This window comes from Mirounga leonina, unplaced genomic scaffold, assembly GCF_011800145.1.
Source record: "Mirounga leonina isolate KUSES-001 unplaced genomic scaffold, KU_Mleo_1.0 Mir_127, whole genome shotgun sequence".
Lineage (NCBI taxonomy): Eukaryota > Metazoa > Chordata > Mammalia > Carnivora > Phocidae > Mirounga > Mirounga leonina.
In genome coordinates this window covers 71,554,983-71,576,163 of record NW_023270316.1, presented here as the reverse complement: position 1 = coordinate 71,576,163, position 21,181 = coordinate 71,554,983, and the positions used below count along the sequence as shown (strand labels likewise).

General features: G+C 44.5%; 1 protein-coding gene across 6 annotated transcripts in view; it reads right to left on the bottom strand.

The window, feature by feature from the left end:
- Nucleotides 1-21,181, bottom strand: part of SLC7A1 (solute carrier family 7 member 1) — an 86,588-nt gene that overhangs the window by 20,031 nt on the left and 45,376 nt on the right. For 4 of the 6 annotated variants that reach the window (XM_035003617.1, XM_035003619.1, XM_035003618.1 and 1 more), the window contains 3 exons: nt 13,375-13,761; nt 10,016-10,174; nt 7,827-8,001 (listed from right to left, as the gene is read on the bottom strand). In XM_035003617.1, coding sequence (XP_034859508.1) covers nt 7,827-8,001; nt 10,016-10,174; nt 13,375-13,744 — 704 coding nt within the window. In that variant the 5' untranslated portion in view covers nt 13,745-13,761. Of the gene's footprint in view, nt 1-7,826; nt 8,002-10,015; nt 10,175-13,374; nt 15,683-21,181 lie in introns of those variants that run through there. The other 2 variants (XM_035003616.1, XM_035003614.1) reach the window with 2 other exon arrangements.

Genomic DNA, 21,181 nt, shown 5'->3' with positions numbered 1-21,181 from the left:
AAGTTTACCGATCAATGAGAAGGGCAGAACTCCAGCGCTAGGGGAATAATGCACATAGAATTCATGGCTTTTTTACCAGGATTCTTTAGTCTTTCAAAGTTAATTTTTTTTTTAACTGTCTTTTTTTTTTTTTTGAATTTTTCTTTTTCCCTTTTTCAACCAACATCTTATCAATCCCTTTTTAAAAAAAAAATTATTTTTCATTTTTAGAGTCATATTCTATCCCTTCATAGTAGTTACTTGTATTTTTGGCATATATATATATAAGTTATTCTCTCTTTAAAATTTTGAGATAGTTTCTTCTAACAGATCAAAATATACCCTAAATCTCTAGTGTATGGTTTTATTCTACTCCCCTGCCTGATCACATTCTCTCCCTTTTTTTTTTCTTAAATCCTCTTCTTTCTTTTTTCAAACTTCTTATCAATTCCTTTTATAAAATTTTTTATAATTTCCATCTTTACAGTCATATTCCATCCCTTCATCATATCAACCCTTATTTTTGTACATATATAAGTTTTTCTTTCTTTAAAATTTTGGGAGGCACTTTCTTCTAACAGACCAAAATAGACCCAAAATCTAGTGTGTGGCACTGATCTATATACCAGCCTGATCATATTTGATCACATTCTGGTTTTTTTTTGTTTTGTTCTGTTTTTGTTTGTTTTTATCTTTATCTTTTTCTTTCTTTTTTTTTGTTTTTCTTTTATCTCTCTTTCCCTTTCTTTTCCCACTGCTTCAGGTCTTTTCTGATTTGTTTAGAGTATATTTTCTGGGAACGTTGTTACGCTGTTAGCATTTTGTTCTCTCATTAATCTATTCTCCTCTGGACAAAATGACAAGATGGAAAAAATCACCTCAACAAAAAGAACAAGAGGTAGTACCGACTGCCAGGGACCTACTCAATACGGACATTAGTACGATGTCAGATCTAGAGTTCAGAATCATCACTTTAAAGATACTAGCTGGGGGCGCCTGGGTGGCTCAGTTGGTTAAGCGATTGCCTTCGGCTCAGGTCATGATCCTGGAGTCCCTGGATCGAGTCCCGCATCGGGCTCCCTGCTCGGCAGAGAGCCTGCTTCTGCCTCTGACCCTCCCCCCTCTCATGTGCTCTCTCTCTCTCATTCTCTCTGTCTCAAATAAATAAATAAAATCTTTAAAAAAAAATAAAAAAAATAAAAATAAAAATAAAGATACTAGCTGGGCTTGAAAAAAGCATGGAAGTTATTAGAGAAACCCTTTCTGGAGAAGTAAAAGAACTAAAATCTAACCAAGTAGAAATCAAAAAGGCTATTAATGAGGTGCAATCAAATATGGGGGCGCTAATTGCTAGGAAAAACGAGGCAGAAGAGAGAATCAGTGATATAGAAGACCAAATGATGGAAAATAAAGAAGCTGAGAAAAAGAGAGATAAACAACTACTGGATCAGGAGGGCAGAATTTGAGAGATAAGCGATACCATAAGACGAAACAACATTAGAATAATTGGAATCCCAGAAGAAGAAGAAAGAGAGAGAGGGGCAGAAGGTATAATGGAGCAAATTATAGCAGAGAACTTTCCTAATTTGGGGAAGGAAACAGGCATGAAAATCCAGGAAGCACAGAGAACCCCTCTCAAAATCAATAAAAATAGGTCAACACCCCGACATCTAATAGTAAAACTTACGAGTCTCAGAGACAAAGAGAAAATCCTGAAAGCAGCTCGGGAGAAGAGATACGTACCTACTATGGTAGAAACATTAGATTAGCAACAGACCTATCCACAGAGACCTGGCAGGCCAGAAAGGACTGGCAGGATATATTCAGAGCACTAAATGAGAAAAATATGCAGCCAAGAATACTATATCCAGCTAGGCTGTCATTGAAAATTGAAGGAGAGATAAAAAGCTTCCAGGACAAACAAAAACTAAGGGAATTTGCAAACACGAAACCAGCCCTACAAGAAATCTTGAAAGGGGTCCTCTAAGCAAAGAGAGAGCCTAAAAGCAACATAGACCAGAAAGGAACACAGACAATATAGAGTAACAGTCACCTTATAGGCAATACAATGGCACTAAATTCATATCTTTTAATAGTTACCCTGAATGCAAATGGCCTAAATGCCCCAATCAAAAGACACAGGCTATCAGATTGGATTAAAAAACAAGACCCATCGATATGCTGTCTGCAAGAGACTCATTTTAGACCCAAAGACACCCCCAGATTCAAAGTGGGGGGGATGGAAAACCATTTACCATGCTAATGGACACCAAAAGAAAGCTGGGGTGGCAATCCTTATATCAGACAAATTAGATTTTAAACCAAAGAGTGTAATAAGAGATGAGGAAGGACACTATATCATACTTAAAGGGTCTATCCAACAAGAAGATCTAACAATTGTAAATAGCTATGCCCCTAACATGGGAGCAGCCAATTATATAAGGCAATTAATAACAAAAGCAAAGAAACACATCGACAACAATACAATAATAGTGGGGGACTTTAACACCCCCTCACTGAAATGGACAGATCATCTAAGCAAAAGATCAACAAGGAAATAAAGACCTTAAATGACACACTGGACCAAATGGACTTCACAGACATATTCAGAACATTCCATCCCAAAGCCACAGAATACATTCTTCTCTAGTGACCATGGAACATTCTCCAGAATAGATCACATCCTAGGTCATAAATCAGGTCTCAACCGGTACCAAAAGATTGGGATCATTCCCTGCCTGTTTTCAGACCACAATACTTTGAAACTAGAACTCAATCACAAGAGGAAAGTCGGAAAGAACTCAAATACATGGAGGCTAAAGAGCATCCTACTAAAGAATGAATGGGTCAACCAGGAAATTAAAGAAGAATTAAAAAAATTCATGGAAATCAATGATAATGAAAACACAACTATTCAAAATCTTTGGGATGCAGCAAAGGCAGTCCTAAGAGGAAAGTATATAGAAATACAAGCCTTTCTCAAGAAACAAGAAAGGTCTCAAGTACACAACCTAACCCTACACCTAAAGGAGCTGGAGAAAGAACAGCAAATAAAGCCTAAACCCAGCAGGAGAAGAGAAATAATAAAGATCAGAGCAGAAATCAATGAAATAGAAACTAAAAGAACAGTAGAACAGATCAACGAAACTAGGAGCTGGTTCTTTGAAAGAATTAACAAGATTGATAAACCCCTGGCCAGACTTATCAAAAAGAAAAATGACCCAAATCAACAAAATCATGAATGAAAGAGGAGAGATCACAACCAACACCAAAGAAATACAAACAATTATAAGAACATATTATGAGCAACTCTATGCCAGCAAATTAGATAACCTGGAAGAAATGGATGCATTCCTAGAGATGTCGCAACTATCAAAACTGAACCAGGAAGAAATAGAAAACCTGAACAGACCTATAACCACTAAGGAAATTGAAGCAGTCATCAAAAATCTCCCAACAAACAAAAGCCCAGGGCCAGATGGCTTCCCAGGGGAATTCTACCAAACATTTAAAGAAGAATTAATACCTATTCTTCTGAAACTGTTCCAAAAAATAGAAATGGAAGGAAAACTTCCAAACTCATTTTATGAGGCCACCATTACCTTGATCCCCAAACCAGACAAAGACCCCATCAAAAAGGAGAACTACAGACCAATATCCCTGATGAACATGGATGCAAAAATTCTCACCAAAATACTAGCCAACAGGATCCAACAGTACATTAAAAGGATTATTCACCATGACCAAGTGGGATTTATCCCTCAGCTGCAAGGTTGGTTCAACATCCGCAAATCCATCAACATGATACAATACATTAACAAAAGAAAGAACAAGAACCATATGATCCTCTCAATAGATGCAGAAAAAGCATTTGACAAAGTACAGCATCCTTTCTTGATCAAAACTCTTCAGAGTATAGGCATAGAGGGCACATACCTCAATATCATAAAAGCCATCTATGAAAAACCTACAGCAAATATCATTCTCAATGGGGAAAAACTGAGAGCTTTCTCCCTAAGGTCAGGAACGCGGCAGGGATGTCCACTATCACCACTGCTATTCAACATAGTATTACAAGTCCTAGCCACAGCAATCAGACAACAAAAAGAAATCAAAGGCATCCAAATCGGCAAAGAAGAAGTCAAACTCTCACTCTTTGTAGATGATATGATACTTTATGTGGAAAACTCAAAAGACTCCACCCCAAAACTGCTAGAACTCATACAAGAATTCAGTAAAGTGGCAGGATATAAAATCAATGCACAGAAGTCAGTGGCATTCCTATATACCAACAAGACAGAAGAAAGAAATTAAGGAGTCAATCCCATTTACAATTGCACCCAAAACCATAAGATACCTAGGCATAAATCTAACCAAAGAGGCAAAGGATCTGAACTCAGAAAACTATAAAATACTCATGAAAGAAATTGAGGAAGACACAAAGAAATGGAAAAACGTTCCATGCTCATGGATTGGAAGAGCAAATATTGTGAAGATGTCAATGCTACCTAGAGCAATCTACACATTCAGTGCAATCCCCATCAAAATACCATCCACTTTTTTCAAAGAAATGGAACAAGTAATCGTAAAATTTGTATGGAACCAGAAAAGACCCCGAATAGCCAGAGGAATGTTGAAAAAGAAAAACAAAGCTGGCGGCATCACAATTCCAGACTTCCAGCTCTATTACAAAGCTATCATCATCAAGACAGTATGGTACTGGCACAAAAAGAGACACACAGATCAATGGAACAGAATAGAGAGCCCAGAAATGGACCCTCAACTAATCTTTGACAAAGCAGGAAAGAATATCCAATGGAAAAAAGACAGTCTCTTCAACAAATGGTGTTGGGAAAATTGGATAGCCACATGCAGAAGAATGAAACTGGACCATTTCCTTACACCACACACAAAAATAGACTCCAAATGGTTGAAAGACCTCCATGTGAGACAGGAGTCCATCAAAATCCTAAAGGAGAACACAGGCAGCAACCTCTTTGACTTCAGCCACAGCAACTTCTTCCTAGAAACATCGCAAAAGGCAAGGGAAGCAAGGGCAAAAATGAACTATTGGGACTTCATCAAGATAAAATGCTTTTGCAAAGCAAAGGAAACAGTCAACAAAACCAAAAGACAACCGACAGAATGGGAGAAGATATTTGCAAATGACATATCAGATAAAGGGCTAGTATCCAAAATCTATAAAGCACTCATCAAACTCAACACCCAAAGAACAAAGAATCCAATCAAGAAATGGGCAGAAGACATGAAAAGACATTTTTCCAAAGAAGACACCCAAATGGCCAACAGACACATGAGAAAGTGCTCAATATCGCTCAGCATCAGGGAAATCCAAATCAAAACCTCAATGAGATACCACCTCATACCAGTCAGAATGGCTAAAATTTACAAGTCAGGAAATGACAGATGGTGGGGATGCGGAGAAAGGGGAACCCTCCTACACTGTTTGTGGGAAAGCAAGCTGGTGCAGCCACTCTGGAAAACAGTATGGAGGTTCCTCAAAAAGTTGAAAATAGAGCTACCATATGATCCAGCAATTGCACTACTGGGTATTTACCCCAAAGATACAAAAGTAGGGATCCGAAAGGGTACGTGCACCCTGATGTTTATAGCAGCAATGTCCACAATAGCCAAACTATGGAAAGAGCCAAGATGTCCATTGACAGATGAATGGATAAAGAAGAAGTGGTATATATATACAATGGAATATTATGCAGCCATCAAAAGGCATGAGATCTTGCCATTTGCAATGACATGGATGGAACTGGAGGGTATTATGCTGAGCGAAATAAGTCAAACAGAGAAAGACATGTATCATATGACCTCACTGATATGAGGAATTCTTAATCGCAGGAAACAAACTGAGGGTTGCTGGAGTGGGGGGTGGGGTGGGAGGGATAGGGTGACTGGGTGATAGACACTGGGGAGGGTATGTGCTCTGGTAAGCTCTGTGAATTGTGCAAGACTGTTGAATCTCATATCTGTACCTCTGAAACAAATAATGCAATATATGTTAAGAAAAAAAAAAAAGAAGATAGCAGGAGGGGAAGAATGAAGGGGGAGAAATCGAAGGGGTAGAGGAACCATGAGAATGGATGGACTCTGAAAAACAAATTGAGGGTTCTAGAGGGGAGGGGGGTGGGAGGTTGGGTTAGCCTGGTGATGAGTATTGAGGAGGGCACGTTCTGCATGGAGCACTGGGTGTTATGCACAAACAATGAATCATGGAACACTACATCAAAAACTAATGATGTAATGTATGGGATTAACATAACAATAAAAAAATTAAAAAAAAACCTATCCTCATTTCTCAGGGGCGCCTGGCTGGCTCAGTCAGTAGAACATGTGACTCTTGATCTTGGTGTCGTGAGTTCAAATCCCACTTGGGCATAGAACTTACTTAAAAAAAGAAAATAAAAAAATTCTCATTTCTCTGTAATAGTTTAGTCTCCAAAAGGAAGGCTCTTTTTATTTGAACTGTTAACCACATAATATTTCATGCATTCAATTCAACGGTTTCCTGCTTGTGTTGTAGCAATGAACTAGTCACACATTGATGCCTGTCCAGTGAGTGACCAGACCACTGTAAGATATGGCTGGGCCTTAACCAGAGACCAAGTTCACGTGTGACCACTCGGATCCCCAGCGTGGGACGACCTCGTTTCTCAGTCTCCCTTGCAGCTAGATGTGGCAACTTACTGGATTCTCACCAGTGGGATGTTGGCAGAAGGGACATGTGTCTTCTGGATCTGCCCTTGAAAGCACTGGGCACACTCTCCTCCATACCCCTTTTTCCCTCTGGGAGAGCCCAGCTCTGACCATGCAGAGGAGGACCACATCCTAGGGTAGGACGGAACAACTTGGTGGATCCCCAAAAGCCTGCATGCAGCCACGCTGGCCAGTCAACCTGGTCCACTCACATCAGGACCTGAGACGTCATTTTAAAGCCACTGCATTTTAGGAGGGTCTCCTTATCAGAGCTGTGTAACCTTTGGTCGTAAATACAACAGAATCACAGACAAAATCTCACCCCCGTTCTCCATCTTAGGACCTTAAGATTCACCTGAAAAATCTGACCAAAAGAGATCCAAAAGATACATTCTAATTGCTTGGCTTTTGATTTCTAGATAATCAGAGCTTGTTGATGAGGCATCACTGAGGGTCCTAAAAAAGCACAGGTCCAAGAGCTGGCCTGTCACCTGCCTCCAATCCTGGGTGTCTTGAGTCAGAGACTATAAGGGAGATGGCGCCACTGGTTTTCAGGGCTGATGCACCCCAAATCGAGGGTGCGAGAAAGACTAATATAATCACATTTTGATACTTTAGTAATTCTGAAAACCTCTGATAAAAGCCTGTGATAAAAGTCCCACGTATTTCTTCTTCCATCTATGTTATTAATAGGAAGGCATGTCATAATCAAGTGATAGTACCATGATTTTGCAGAGAAAATCTTTTCTGAATACAAAATTCAGAGGTTGGTCATGAAATAGAATATGAGGAAAATAGATTACTTAGTGAGTCTGACAACGATCTTCAACTACATACAGTTTTAGAATTAGAATGAAGATTTTGTTTTCCTGAATACCTTCCTTTATCAGACAATACACTGTCGAGTTCAGGGAAATGAAACTTGACACAAATTTCAAACCAAAAAAAACACCCTCCGCTATTTTACTGCACAAAAAAATTAATTCAAATTGAAATTACATTTTTTAAAAAGGCATGTAGTGTTCTAGCCAATTACAAACCCCTAATATATGTGTATGTTGTTAAGTACCAAATACGAATCAACTGTCACATGCCGAGAGAAAGAAGAAACAACTCACTTGTTCAAGCAGCGATGACTGGATGTGTTCTGGAAATCCTCCTCTGTGAGCTGCCAGTTTTTAATCGATCCTTTCACAAATCCTGACACCATTATGAAGCCCAAGACCAGAACGTTGACACAAGTGAATATTTTGTTGACCATGGCCGACTCTTTCACACCGAGAGTTAAAAGTCCTGAGAAAGTGCACAAGGAAGAAAATTTTGCCTGATGGTGTGAACTCTGTGCCAGGTGACTCCTTCCTGGGACACGGACAGGGATTGGATGAGAGGGTGACTTAAGAAGAATCTAAGCGGCACCAAACCTCCTAAGATTTCTGTGAGCCTCTGGGAATGGGGCTGAATTAATCATCTTTCTAGAGGCAGGGATCAAAATAACCAAAGTCCACGGAGTGGTTCACAAAGCTATCAAAGTTGGCCCTGCAGGCCCCCTCTGGAGTTGAGGATGCCAGCCAGGGGGCACCAAAGGACTGCAGCGATGGGGAACAGCACAGCCCACCACCCTGGAATGCAAGCCCCTCCCAGGGATGAAGAGAAGGCCTCTCTCGGCACCCTCTCCCCTCACTAACATACTTTCTTGGGACTCCCCTGAGGGGGCAGTGGGATTTTTTTTTCTCCAAGGAGGAGACATTTGGCTCAGTTTGTTGGTAGAATGAGGGTTTTTCAGATGAGAAAATTATTCAGATTCACCATGCAACGTTAGCGGTATGAGCAATGACAACTTTCTGTGATTATGGAACCACGAACCATGAGGTTCGTCATCGGACTCAGTGCACGTAAAACAATGTCTAAGCTAGACAAGTTATAGATCATAAACTCACATAAAAAAATTAAAAAGACCCAAGTGATGAAACACACAGAAGCCACATGACAACACTGTCTCTGAGGCTTCGGCCACACGATCACCCGGGGGTAAACGTGCCATTTGGGGACTTCTGTGGCTAAACTCCCGGCTGGGGAAGAAAAGAGACATGGAAAGGTGTCCAGGTAACAGGTGACCACCACTTATGATCTGAGACTGCTGCCCTGCCAGGTGCACATTTTACACACTTAAAATAATAAATGCATTTCACAATAGATTCAATTCTGAAATGAAGGTGCTAGAAGGGAAGTGAGCAATTAATCGCAGGGAACACCTCCTCGTGCTGTGTGCTCTGTTTCTCTCTGGCGTCCCTCCCTCTCATGTTTATGAAAATCTCCCCAGTGCAAACTTAATTTCTGATACATGTTCCAGCCAGCTGGACCAGAAATACTGCTGAGACTGGCCTGTGCAAGATGATTTCAATTACGTGGTGGTAAAATAAGGCATGGTGTTTTAAAAACCCATCCAGATCTTCTAATCTCAAAGGGGAATTTATCTGCATTCAGCTTAATGCTTATACAGTTAAGTGTCACATGGAACAAAGCTCCCATCCTAGAGGCCAGGACACAGATAAACGTCACTAAGAAGCAGCTGCCCTCAGCCGTGCTCAAAAACTACCTGGAATTTTAAAATTCTGTACCCGTGACTCTGTCATGAAACATTTTTTTTTAAAGATTTTATTCATTTATTTGCCAGAGAGAGAGAGAGAGAGCACAAGTAGGGGGAGTAGGAGAGGGAGAAGCAGGCTCCCCAGTGAGCAGGGAGCCTAACGCAGGACTCCATCCCAGGACCCTGGGATCATGATCTGAGCCGAAGGCAGACACTCAACCAACTGAGCCACCCAGGCGCCCTGTGAAACATTTTTAATGGGCGCTCTGATGGCTGTTAGGTGCAAAACCATCCAAGACTTTTCCAGCACCCAGGCACACACACTGGTGCGCCAGATCGACCTCTTCCCCTCTATGTTCCCCGCTGAAGAATGCCACTTTCCTTTCCAAATGGTCCTCCACTGAGTCAAGGGAATTTGTATTCCTGGGTCACTTGTACAAAAAGCCTGCCGTACTAACAAAACCCCACTCTACAAACAGCTGCACAAACACCTGAGACTCTTTTTAAATTAAATGACACGCAGCTTTGATAGCTATTCAACGGGCCCACCCTGTGTGTACAAGAAGCCGTTAAGACCAATGAGATGTCTGCATTCATTACAGAAAGAAACAAAAGGAGGGGAAAGGAGAATGAGGAAAGTTAGAGACAGGCCCCATGGGAACTTGCCCGGCACCTCAGGCCCCTCACTCCAACCGGACATGTCCCGCTGTGTGGCTTTACCTGTTAAGATGAGAATGATGATCACAGCAAATATGTCTGGGTTTTCGGCCAGCACTCCGGGGGCTTTCAGAGCCATGTGCTTCCGTGAGAACTCCCCAATGGGTTTGCCAATCAGCTCGTCAAACGTCGCGCTCCAGGCTCTCGCTACACTTGAAGTACCTGCCATGAAACAGACGCACCAGAGGAAATTGAAGGAAAACAATGAACAATATTTGTCATCGGGCTCAACTTTGCAGCCTCCGTGCGGGGGTCACGGATGACGCGCTGGGACTCAGTGGTGGCAGCCGGACCCCAGTCTGTGCTAGCTCAGAAGCGAGGCTCGATTAGTGCCTGCAGTGAAGTGACAAGGCTGGGGAGCCTTCACGGGCCCGGAGAGAAACACTTTCCATCACAACCCAATATGGGCATGGGTACCATGTTCCAAATATACAACTGAATAATAAACAGTTCACAAACTAGTGCTATTAATCTTTCCACCTGAGAAGCACGCTGGTGATATTTATTCAACTCTACCTATTTTATTTCATTATTAAAGAAATACTGGTGGTAAACCATGAAGTTGATTTCATGATCCACTCATGGGTTGTGGTGGGCAGCTTGAGACGTCTGGCTCAGGAAGCTTCCAAGACCCTCCTGACAGCAAAGCTGAGGGTCCCCACCCACCAGGGAATGCTGTTCTCCCAGCAAGAAGGGACCAAGGACATCCACACGTGCTGACCCTCCCGTCAGCAACAGTCACGTGGTCACCCCAGAGCCAGCGCCAGCCAGCTCTGCTCTTCTGTGCCCAAACCTGGGCTCATACCAGGTCCCCAAGTGCCTGACCACAGACAGCCCAGCTCTTCTCCTCTTCGTACCACACCCCCCGCCATGAGGATCACAGACACAGCACCCCAAATGCCAACAACTGTTGACTGCATGCTCTCTCTTTTAACCTGAATAAAGTCACTGCTTTTCATGGAAATGTTACTAAAATTCCAATATTCACATATAGCATTTTCCTTTACTTTCAAAGGGGGCCTTGCTGGTGACTGTGGTCTGGGTCATCCACACAATCTGCCCAGAGGAACTACAGAGATTCAATATTGCTAGTGGGTCTCATACCAAGTATTTGTCCAACAACTCAAAAATTTAACCATGTTTCTTCATCCTCAGCATCCAGGCTATTATGAATTCTGTCCATCAAGGCCACAGTCCAGGGGAGGAAAATGGCCTCCTCCCCTCCCTGACAGAGGCCGGCTCACTTCTGATCAGGCTCTGAAGCCCACCATGAGGGTGAGTGGGGCTGCCTGGCCTTCCTTCCTGGCCTCCCTCACTCCCCGTCTTTGAAAACTAGCTTTAACAAAACTCATGTTTGCTGAGAAAAACTGCCCTTCCCCAAAATCTAAGGCTGAGAATCCCCCACAGTAACACATGCACGAGTCAGTCACACAAGCAAACAGCATTCTGGCAAAGAAGCTTTCATTTGTTGGTCTGGAAGCAGAGGGCGACTCCTGCTCAGGTTTTGTTTTATGCCCAGGCAGATCCTCTGGGAACATAACAGCCCATGTACAACAGCTACATTCCCACTCAGAGACTTGAGCTTACATGAGCATTTGTGGTTATAAGTTTTAGTGTTGTACTGAAAAGAAAAAAAAAAATTATTATGAATTTTATTTTCGAACTTAGAAGCATAAGCTATGCTGGCAGTCATTAGGTACCATGGGCTCCGGGAAAGAAAGGGAAGGTGCTGCTCAGAGAGCTTGGCGGCAGCCCTCCGCCAGCTGGCCTGGGCAAGCAGCAGGAGGTGCCCCCACGGCCCTGGGGGCCTGCGTCCCAGCGGGCTGCACACAGTCCCCTATGTCATTCTCAGTATGGGGTACACAGGAACACACTGCGACCTGCTTACCACATCTTACTGTGTTTTGAAAATATTACAAAAAGCTTGCTGAAATATAAATGGAATGTTTAGTGGCTATTTACATTTCTACTTGTAGGAATTGGCCATTCATATCCTTTGGTTATTTTATATTCAGGTGTTTGTCTCTTTTAAGTTGATGTGTTCAACCTCGGTTGTAACCAAAATACAAATAACATCAAAGAAACAATACTTTCTCAACTACCAAACTAAGAAGACTTTATATTTTGAGTGTTCTTGTTTGTTGGTTGTTTGTTTTTAATGCCGGTGCCCAGGGTCAGCAAGTATGTGAGAAAGGGGGCCCGTAGCCATCTGGAGGATCACAGGCAACATGGACCTTAAAAATACGCAAGCCCTGGGCGCCTGGGTGGCTCAGTTGGTTAAGCGACTGCCTTCGGCTCAGGTCATGATCCTGGAGTCCCGGGATCGAGTCCCGCATCGGGCTCCCCGCTCAGCGGGGAGTCTGCTTCTCCCTCTGACCCTCCCCCCTCTCATGTGCTCTCTCTCATTCTCTCTCTCAAATAAATAAATAAAATCTTTAAAAAAAAAAAATACGCAAGCCCACTGACTACACATTCTGCTTCTTAGATTATTTTAAAGAAAAAAAATCATGGCTATGCCCAAAGACATTAAATGACATTAAACTGTTTATAACAATAATAACACAACTGGAAACAATCTAAATACCCCACAAGAACATCCAAAAAAGTATGCTACGTATATAAAACTATATAATGATATGCAATCATTTAGAATATTACTATGGAAAAACCATTAATACCATGAAAAATGTTTACTATATATTGTTTTATAAATAGACATACTGGACAAAAAATATACATTTAAGTTGACAAAAATATTAGCAATAGTTAGAACCCTAAACTCTTATGAACAGAGATTGTCTTCTTCTCCCATTGTGTTCCTACTACCTAGCATAATGTCTGGCACAGAGGAGGGGCTCAATAAATATCTGTTGAAAGAATGAGTGAATGAATAACAATTTCTCTGGATTGTCAGATTGGGCAATGTCTACTTTCTGCATTGCACTTTTCTATATTTCCCAAATTCTTCTGTATAAGTGCTATGTTTATTCTAGTAATCAGTAATCAAAAATACTGAAAGGGACTACACTCCTTTTAAGTAGTAAGAACATCCCACTGAATCTACGTCTCTTATGTTCACAGGACTGACCTCCTTGTTGGCCTGGCTCATCCCCACTAACAGTCCACTGCACCTATCATTCAAAACAGGGGCACACACCAGAAGGAGCAGTGATACCCCCGAGGCAGCCCCTGCCTTTCCTAATAAGGGAAAGGGAACGTGTACCATAGTCAAGGGAGGAGGCCAATCTTAGGGAGGAGCTAGACTCAGTCCACTCGGGGAGCAAAGGAGAGCGTGGCCTGCGGCTTGGAGGTGAGAAGAGCAGAGGGGGAAGGGGGCAGGCTCCAGGCCTCCTGGGACATACCAATGATGTAGGAGAGGATTAAGTTCCAACCAGTGATGAAGGCCCAGAGCTCCCCGACCGTGACGTAGCTGTAGAGGTAGGCTGAGCCCGTCTTGGGGACCCGAGCGCCAAACTCGCCGTAGCAGAGGCCGGCCAGCACCGAGGCCAGCGCTGCGATCAGGAAGGAGATGACAATGGCGGGGCCCGCGTCCTCACGGGCCACAGCTCCAGCCAGGACATACACGCCAGCACCCAGCGTGCTGCCCACCCCCAGTGCCACCAGGTCGAAAGTGTTCAAGCAGCGAGACAGCCGGCTCTCCTCCCGGCTGCAGTCCACGACCTTCCTCCGCAGCATCTGATGCCCAATGTTGAGCAGAACTTTGCACCCCATTGTGCTGTTCAACTCTGCTAGAGAAAAAGAACGAAAGTGTTTATTATTGCCTTTCATCCCATTAACCCCCTCTTATCACAACACAGACAGCCACCATGTCCTTTACTGTCATTGACGGCTAAAATAGTTTAAATCTCAGAATTCCACAACTGGTTGTCAGAACATCCGCCTATGACTTCCACCCATCTCAGACCTAACCAGCATAGACAGAACTGCCCGGGAGGCCAATACCCCCAGTGGCCCTGACTTTGAGATCTCTGAGCGTCCACATTTATTGCAGCTCTTAAGGGAGAGCCTCCTATGGGCAGAAATTACACAGTATGAGAAATACAAATTAATGACATTGTTCTTGCCCATGATAATCATGCAATTCCCCAGAAAAAAACAAGATGTTATTCCAAGTATAATGTTATGGAAGGCAAACCCAACCATATTTTAATTATTAAAACCCAGAGGCCTTGAATAGCAATGGCAATGCTTTTTTAGACCTTTCTGGGATCCCCCTGAGGGCAAGAACCAAGCGGCTTCCACTTTTACGTTAACACAGAGTTAGGTCCAGAGCAGAAAAAATACTGAATTATTATAAGTCAGGGTTTTTGGCAACTGTTACTACTCCAGGAAGCCCTTTTCTTCTGGACTAAAATGTTAGCGTAATGCGCTAGAGGATCCACTTCTGAGCACGAATCACGAGAGGGTTCCTGTTCACCAACAGCTTCAGTCAGCCAACCCGCGTCACCCGGGGCAAGCCAAGCGCGGGCCCCAGGATGAGTGCACACCACGGACTGCACCCCAGGCCAGCATTCCATTCACTGTCCGCCAATACACAGGCCAATCCTGCCTGGGCAGCTCATCCTGAGGGGGCCAGGATGCCAGCGCCCATACTCAAAGACGTGGAACAGAGCTCCCCAGCTGTAAGTAGCCTGCCCACATGACTTCCTTCCACAGAGGCCTGTGTGGAAAGGGCAGAAAAGAGTGCAGCACCTAACCAACACTACCTTGACCAGGGGCCACGATCCACAATGACAAACATTTGATTATGGGATGTGACAAGAAGGGCACTTGACCTCTGTGATCTTCCTCCCCAAACCCGTAACCCCCATCTAATCATGAGAAAAATATCAGACAAATTGCAGATAGGGAATATTCTACAAAACACCTGACCAGTGCTCCTCAAGATGTCAGGACCTCAGGAACAAGGAAAGTCCAAGAAACTGTCACAAGCAAGAGGAGCCTGAGGAGACATGATAACTGAATGTCATGTGCGATCCTGGATGGGATCCGGGAACAGAAAAAGGACCCCGAGGAAAACCATGGAAATCTAAATAAAGTATGGGCATTAGTCGTATGGGGACCAGGTCATTAGCGGTAACTGATCATCCACATTAATGTAGGGTGCTCGCCAAAGAGGAAGCTGGTGTGGAGTCTATGGGAACTCTCTGTACTATCCCTACAATTTTTCTATAAGTCTAAAACTGTGCTGAACTAAAGAGTTTATTTTTTTAAAAAACAGCATGTGCAGAGAGAAGCTATCATGATTTTTGGCTACTGAGGTAGAAAAAAGTATCACTGCTTTTTCATCTTGATCATCAATTGACCTAACCTTGCTACGATTAAGTCACTGGAAAACATAATAATCTAAATGGAGAATGGCAGATCTAGCAAAGTCCATACCTAATCATCCAGAACACCTGACTGCCCACCCACACCTCGTGGCCTCAGCTACCCGGTACAGTGTGGTCTGGCAACCCCCCGCCCCCAGACCCTGACCAGGACCCTCTGTGTGGTCACAGAGGAACTGGAGTGGGCCTCTCTGTACTTCATGTGACCGGCCAAGAGAAGACAAAAAAAAGCTTCTCAAGACTCAGAAGTTTTCAGCTAGGAATAACAGTCATGTGTTCCGATCTCCTCATTATAAGGATGAGGAAAAATAACTGGGAGAGCCAAGGGTCAAACCAGATCACGGAGCTCGGAAGGCACGGGGGCCCAAGTGCTCATTGAGGGCTCTGGCATTCCAGGTGGGAAGGAAATGATATCACTGTGCTGTAAGGTGGGGAGGAAGTGGGGAGGAAATGAGGAAAGACGACATTATTTGTGGAGCTGGAGGGCAGCAGGAAGACCCCAGACACGAGGGTGTGATAGGAGCAGAAAAGGGCAGCCGTTGTGAATGAGGGAAGAACAAGCACAGAGACCAGAGGCTCCCCAGTCTGCTTCAGGCCACAGAATGGCCTGCTTCCGGGGCGCCCCGGCGAGGCCATAAGTGATACCTGGGGCAAGATGAGGCTCGGAGTCACCTGCCGGGGCCCCAGGGCCTGGGGAAGGCCCCAGCACTGTTGAGAGAGGCAAGGGTGTAATTCCTCCTTTTCTTTTCTTCCTTACGGGATGTAACTGGATTTATTCAAGTCAGATTGTAAATCCTAACAAAGCTTTCAGGAAACAATGGCTTGGATAATGAGTTAAAGATGTAACATTTTAACGCAAACCCTTGGCAGAAAAGGCTATGCTAGGGGATGTGCAGAATCCCTGTAAAATCACTCCTCGACATCATTTTTGGCAGAGAGGGGAGTATTTTAAGTAGACAGGAATCTTATAGGCAAGCAGAGTGGGAAAGCTCCTTGTGACTCGCACTGTTTTCAACCTGACTGGTAAATGCCGCTGACGTTTAGAGAGTGCCTACCTGCTCCCACCCCCTCCTGTGTGTAGTCTGGTTAAAGTAAGTGCATTCACTCTCCCAAACAGTAAAAGCCAGGGCAAGGCAAAGACAGTGCAATTAAAGAGCATCTTCTTTCCTCGGCTTCACAGAGTACAGCAACCCAAGGGCCCAGGAGGCTAGGTAGGATGAGCCATCTGCCTTCCTCTGAAAGACAAGACACAGTCTGTCCCGGGCTCTGTGAAGGGCCGGTCCATAATTTACACTCCTTTCTCAAAAGTTCGCTCTTGTCTGGAGCAGAAGCAAAAGCTACTGGAGCCCAGACATGTGCCAGAAACACATTTCTGAGCCTCCTTAGAACAGAAGGCGAACGGGAGCCCAGTGATCCACAGCAGGCCGAAATGACCCCCCAGGACGTGCAGGGCTGCGGTGGGCGGGCTGCAAAGGCCCGTGTACCGTCAGCACCAGGTGGGCACACGCCCGCCAGCCAAAAACCGGCTCCAAGAACTCACTCCCTAACACCGGAGGCTCAGCACCCTCTTCGAGGTAAGGGGGCAGGTTACTGGATTCTATAACTGTAGATACAGATACTGGTTTTCAAACAATGTGGAAAGGGAAGTCTTTGTTGAGTACAAAACATGCCTAGACAGGAGCAGTTCATTTCTCTTAAATAGGCACATGGTGGCTCTCTGCTCTGGGGATAGTTCTGCGCCCCTTCGTCGCCCCCAGCAGCCAGGGGGAAACGCTCTGTGAACCACTGCGGGGGGAGCACAGAACGGACCGTGACAGGAGACCAACTTCCTACTATCTTTACCTTGGTCACTTTTCTTTCCTTTTTTCTTTTTCAGTTTTTATTATTGTTTATTATCAAAGTGCAGTTGGCATACAACGTGATGGCAGTGCCTTGGTTACTGCTTGCTATCTGGGGGAAGGGCAGGCTCAGTTCCTTTGGAAGACGCTGGAAATGTTGCTGGGAGGCCTGGAGCGGACAGCCCAGGGAAGGCACATGTCTCCAGTGAGCTGTTTCTACTTTCCAGCAGGGTAGCTGAAAATGAGATACTCACCTCGTCCTGGGTTTAAGTTTAAGAAATAGTCAGTATTCTTTCCGTCTCCTTAGAAGTGGCGTAAAACTGTATTCTCCAAGTGGCATCAACTGTCAGGATTTTGAATCCATTATGCCACCACTTGTATTCATGCTGAAACCCCAAAGTTGGTCCTTCAACCAACCATGAGACGAAAGAATACTCATCTGTGTAAAACTAATCGAACCGTTAGAATTCCCGCAATGGCAGGTTGTTACGGACTTCTTGCTGTTGGGGTTTATGCAGAAAGTTGCCACAATCGTTTTGAAAGCATTACCCGAAAATTAGGTTATCCTTTCTTGTGGGGAGGAATCTGTACAATGATCAACACCTACACTAAATCCCACCAAAGCTCACTGATCTCACATCTATTTTGATGCCCTGTGCTCGACACAGCCAGGGTTTATGGAAATGCATAAACCCACAGTCCCACCCCAGACAGCAGAGTGTCGGGGTGGGAAGAGGTAAGCACACACGACAGCTCCAAGAGCTGGGCCCACCAGGTGATGGAGCTCCAAAGGAGAAGGTCTAACTGGCCATCTCAAAGGCCACTTCAGGCTCTCCCCACCCCACCCCCCTCCCCCCGCTATCTGAAAGTAGAGCGTTGCTATGGAACCCTTCACGAATGAAATGGTGTAAAGCAAAGAAACAACCATTAATTTATATGGAAAATTTGTTGAGTGTTCCCAGACCCAAAAAAATCACCTCTATTAGGCTTTTCTGACACCTTAGGACAAATCTTGCTAAAGGATGGACCAAGTAAATGGAGATAAAGATGCCCACAGACACAGTTCAAAGCCCTGGTGGCTTGACGCTGAGATGCTGAGTGCATTCCCCGGGGAAGGAGCATGGCTCTGGGCACTCCGGATTTGAGCAGCCTCTAGAATAGCTCGCTGTAAAACAAATGCTGAACGCCATTTTAGCTTTTTGCCTTTTTTTTGTAAAAGCAAAAATCTTCCAATTTCTTTCAGTTAATAAAAAACAGGTAGGTCTTTGTAACAGCAAAGTGGCATAATGCAACCTTTAAAGAGTGTGGGACACCTGTACTTTCATGGGGAAAAGAGGCGTGACTGCATCAAGCAAGGACAGAGGCATAAAGTCCATAAGCCCACCTATGCATTTCCTTGCTTCCACTGGAAACCTCAGTTATAAAGATGCTTTATGCTTTTCTATCACAAGCCACAGGTAATGTGCTTCTCACTGGCAGGCGCAGGCACAAGATCCAGTGTGATCACCGACCCTCACGGTGTCCACCCGACCTCTAGACCTCAGTGACTTTAACACTCTGGCCATATCAGAAAAAGCCCCAGGAGCCCTGCCGCCCAAGACCTGCCTCCTTCTGCTGATTCCACAGAGCTAAATGCAGAAGGCTGCCAGAAGCCTCTGAGGTCCCATCGATAGCAATGTGTACAGCCCGACACATGGCCATAAGCTCTAAGTCTGCACAGCAGAGCAGAGTTGGTGGACAGAGGGGAGCAGAAGGAGGCAGGAAAGTAGAGGTTCTGCCTCGCAGTCTTGACTTCCAAGCCACAGAGGGACAGGCCCAGGAGGAGGCCATGGGGACCCACCTCAGATGCATGCCCACCAGGGCAGGACAGCTTCCAGCCACAGGTTGGGAAGTCAGCCAGGGAACAACAAACTACTCCGAGAGCTTCCAAAGCAGAAATGGCAAAGAGCAAGGCAAACAGGGATGGAGATACTGACCATGAGCACAGCAAGGGCCTCTCAGCCAGGCAAGAAGCACTAAGGCGCAGGGAGCCAGGCTCCATGGTGGCTGTGAGTGGTGCCACCACCCCTCAAGCTCACACCTCACAGAGGCCCAAGCAAATCACCCAGGGGGCTGAGAGCGGACAATGCCATACTAATCAAAGAACTAGAACAAGATCTGTCATGTGCAAATCTGTTGCCGAAATGGTATGCAGGCAGAAAAGTGTTTTCAACAGCTTTAATGTCCTGGGAAAATATCAAGTAAAAAAGCACATTTTCTTATCCCAATGAGCATGTAGGCGAGGGGGAGGGTATGTAAAGTACCAACACACTGAGATTATCTTTCAGATTACGGGCTGTTTTCTTCTTTTCTATATTTGTCATAATATCTGTAATGAGATGCGTTAACTTTTTAAAGTAGAAAACAAATAGTAATAATTAATAACAACTAACATTTTGGGACATCAGCCAAATGAAAGATCCCTTAGATAAAATATTTCTTTTAATCTTCACACCACCTTATCTATCCGGCAATACTCTGCATTCCAGAAATAAGGAAACCCAACATTACTAGAACTCTGTCATTCTCAACCCTGGGTGTGCAAGAGAACCACGTGCGAAGACTTTTTAAATGAATGATGCCCAGCCCACTACAAACCAAGTCACTTCGGTGACTTTCTCCCAGGTAACTTGCCCAAGAGCACGTAGCCAGTGAGAGACGGAGTCAGGGCTCGAACCCAAGTCTTCCTGCCCCAAAGCCTTGCACCGTCCTCTGAAGCGGGATCTGCAGGTTTGGAGAACAGGCACCGAGGGTGTGGAGAGCTTGTACAGGAAAGAAGCAGGGACAGGGGGCAGGGTTGACTGGCGGAGGGAAGGGTCTCTGTGTGTCCCACCAGGAGAGCGGCATCCGAACCCTCCTCTGTCCCCCAGCACACAGGGGGCACTGGGCCGTATTCACAGGACCATATCCTACATAGCACCCACAGCGGACACTTGGTGTTAACCGGCTGACTTCCATTTAGGAAGCTGACAGGAAAATGACCTTCATCTTAGGTAATCACCACCATTACCATCAACAACTTATGAGGGTCTCTCTCTATCAAAGGAGATTTTGTTAACTGAATAGTTAATGGTCTGAGTTACTAAAGAGTACATTTCTGTTTCTCTAAATGAATAGAAATGTAAAAAGTCATCAGTTGAGTTAAAATCCAACCTAAGCAACATACTCTTATCTACAAAGCCTTGAAACAGTTCCCATTTTCCTCCCAGATACCTTCTGTCACGGGGTGTGCTCTGTCCCCACCTCCCGTCTCGCCCTGAGGGACAGTTTCCCCACTCCACAGTGGGACAGCTTGAGTACCTGCGCCCCTCAGCCTGGGGTTTTGTAAGGTCCAAGTTCATTATCTTTAAGTCAGTGTTTGGGTTCTCAGTTTCCACGTCTAAGATGAGACAGTATTGCTGTCCATCATTGCAGGGTACATGTGAGGGTCAAATGAGATAATGCATTAAAGGAACACACTGAGAAGCCAAATGCGTTAATCTTCCAATGCAAAGAGCTGCTGTTAAAGCCACACCAGTAGGCACTAATTTCTTTTTCAAAATCTCCATTTGCAATCTGTTTGTCAGTTGTCTCTGCTTGCCGGTAGCCGAAGGCAGGCAATCCCCATCAGCAAAGGGTTCCCGTCGCTAGGGCTATCTTTAACTGAAGGCTTTGCCACAGATCCTGCTGTCTACTTAGCTACACTCAGATCGTTTCAATATTGTTTATTCAAACTGAAGAATGATATAAGGAAGAAGCCAGGGAAGAAATACTAAGCACGTTTTCACAAAAACCAGATACCCAGCTACAATCTAGAAATGCTCCTCCTTAAGCCAGCAGGATATGGTCAGACAGTAGTTATGTCTCTGGATGGAGTTTCCTTCACTAGGGAAGGCTGTGCTTTATCAGGACAGATGCCCTGGCCCTGTGTATAGAAATGCATTACAACAAAAACATGCATT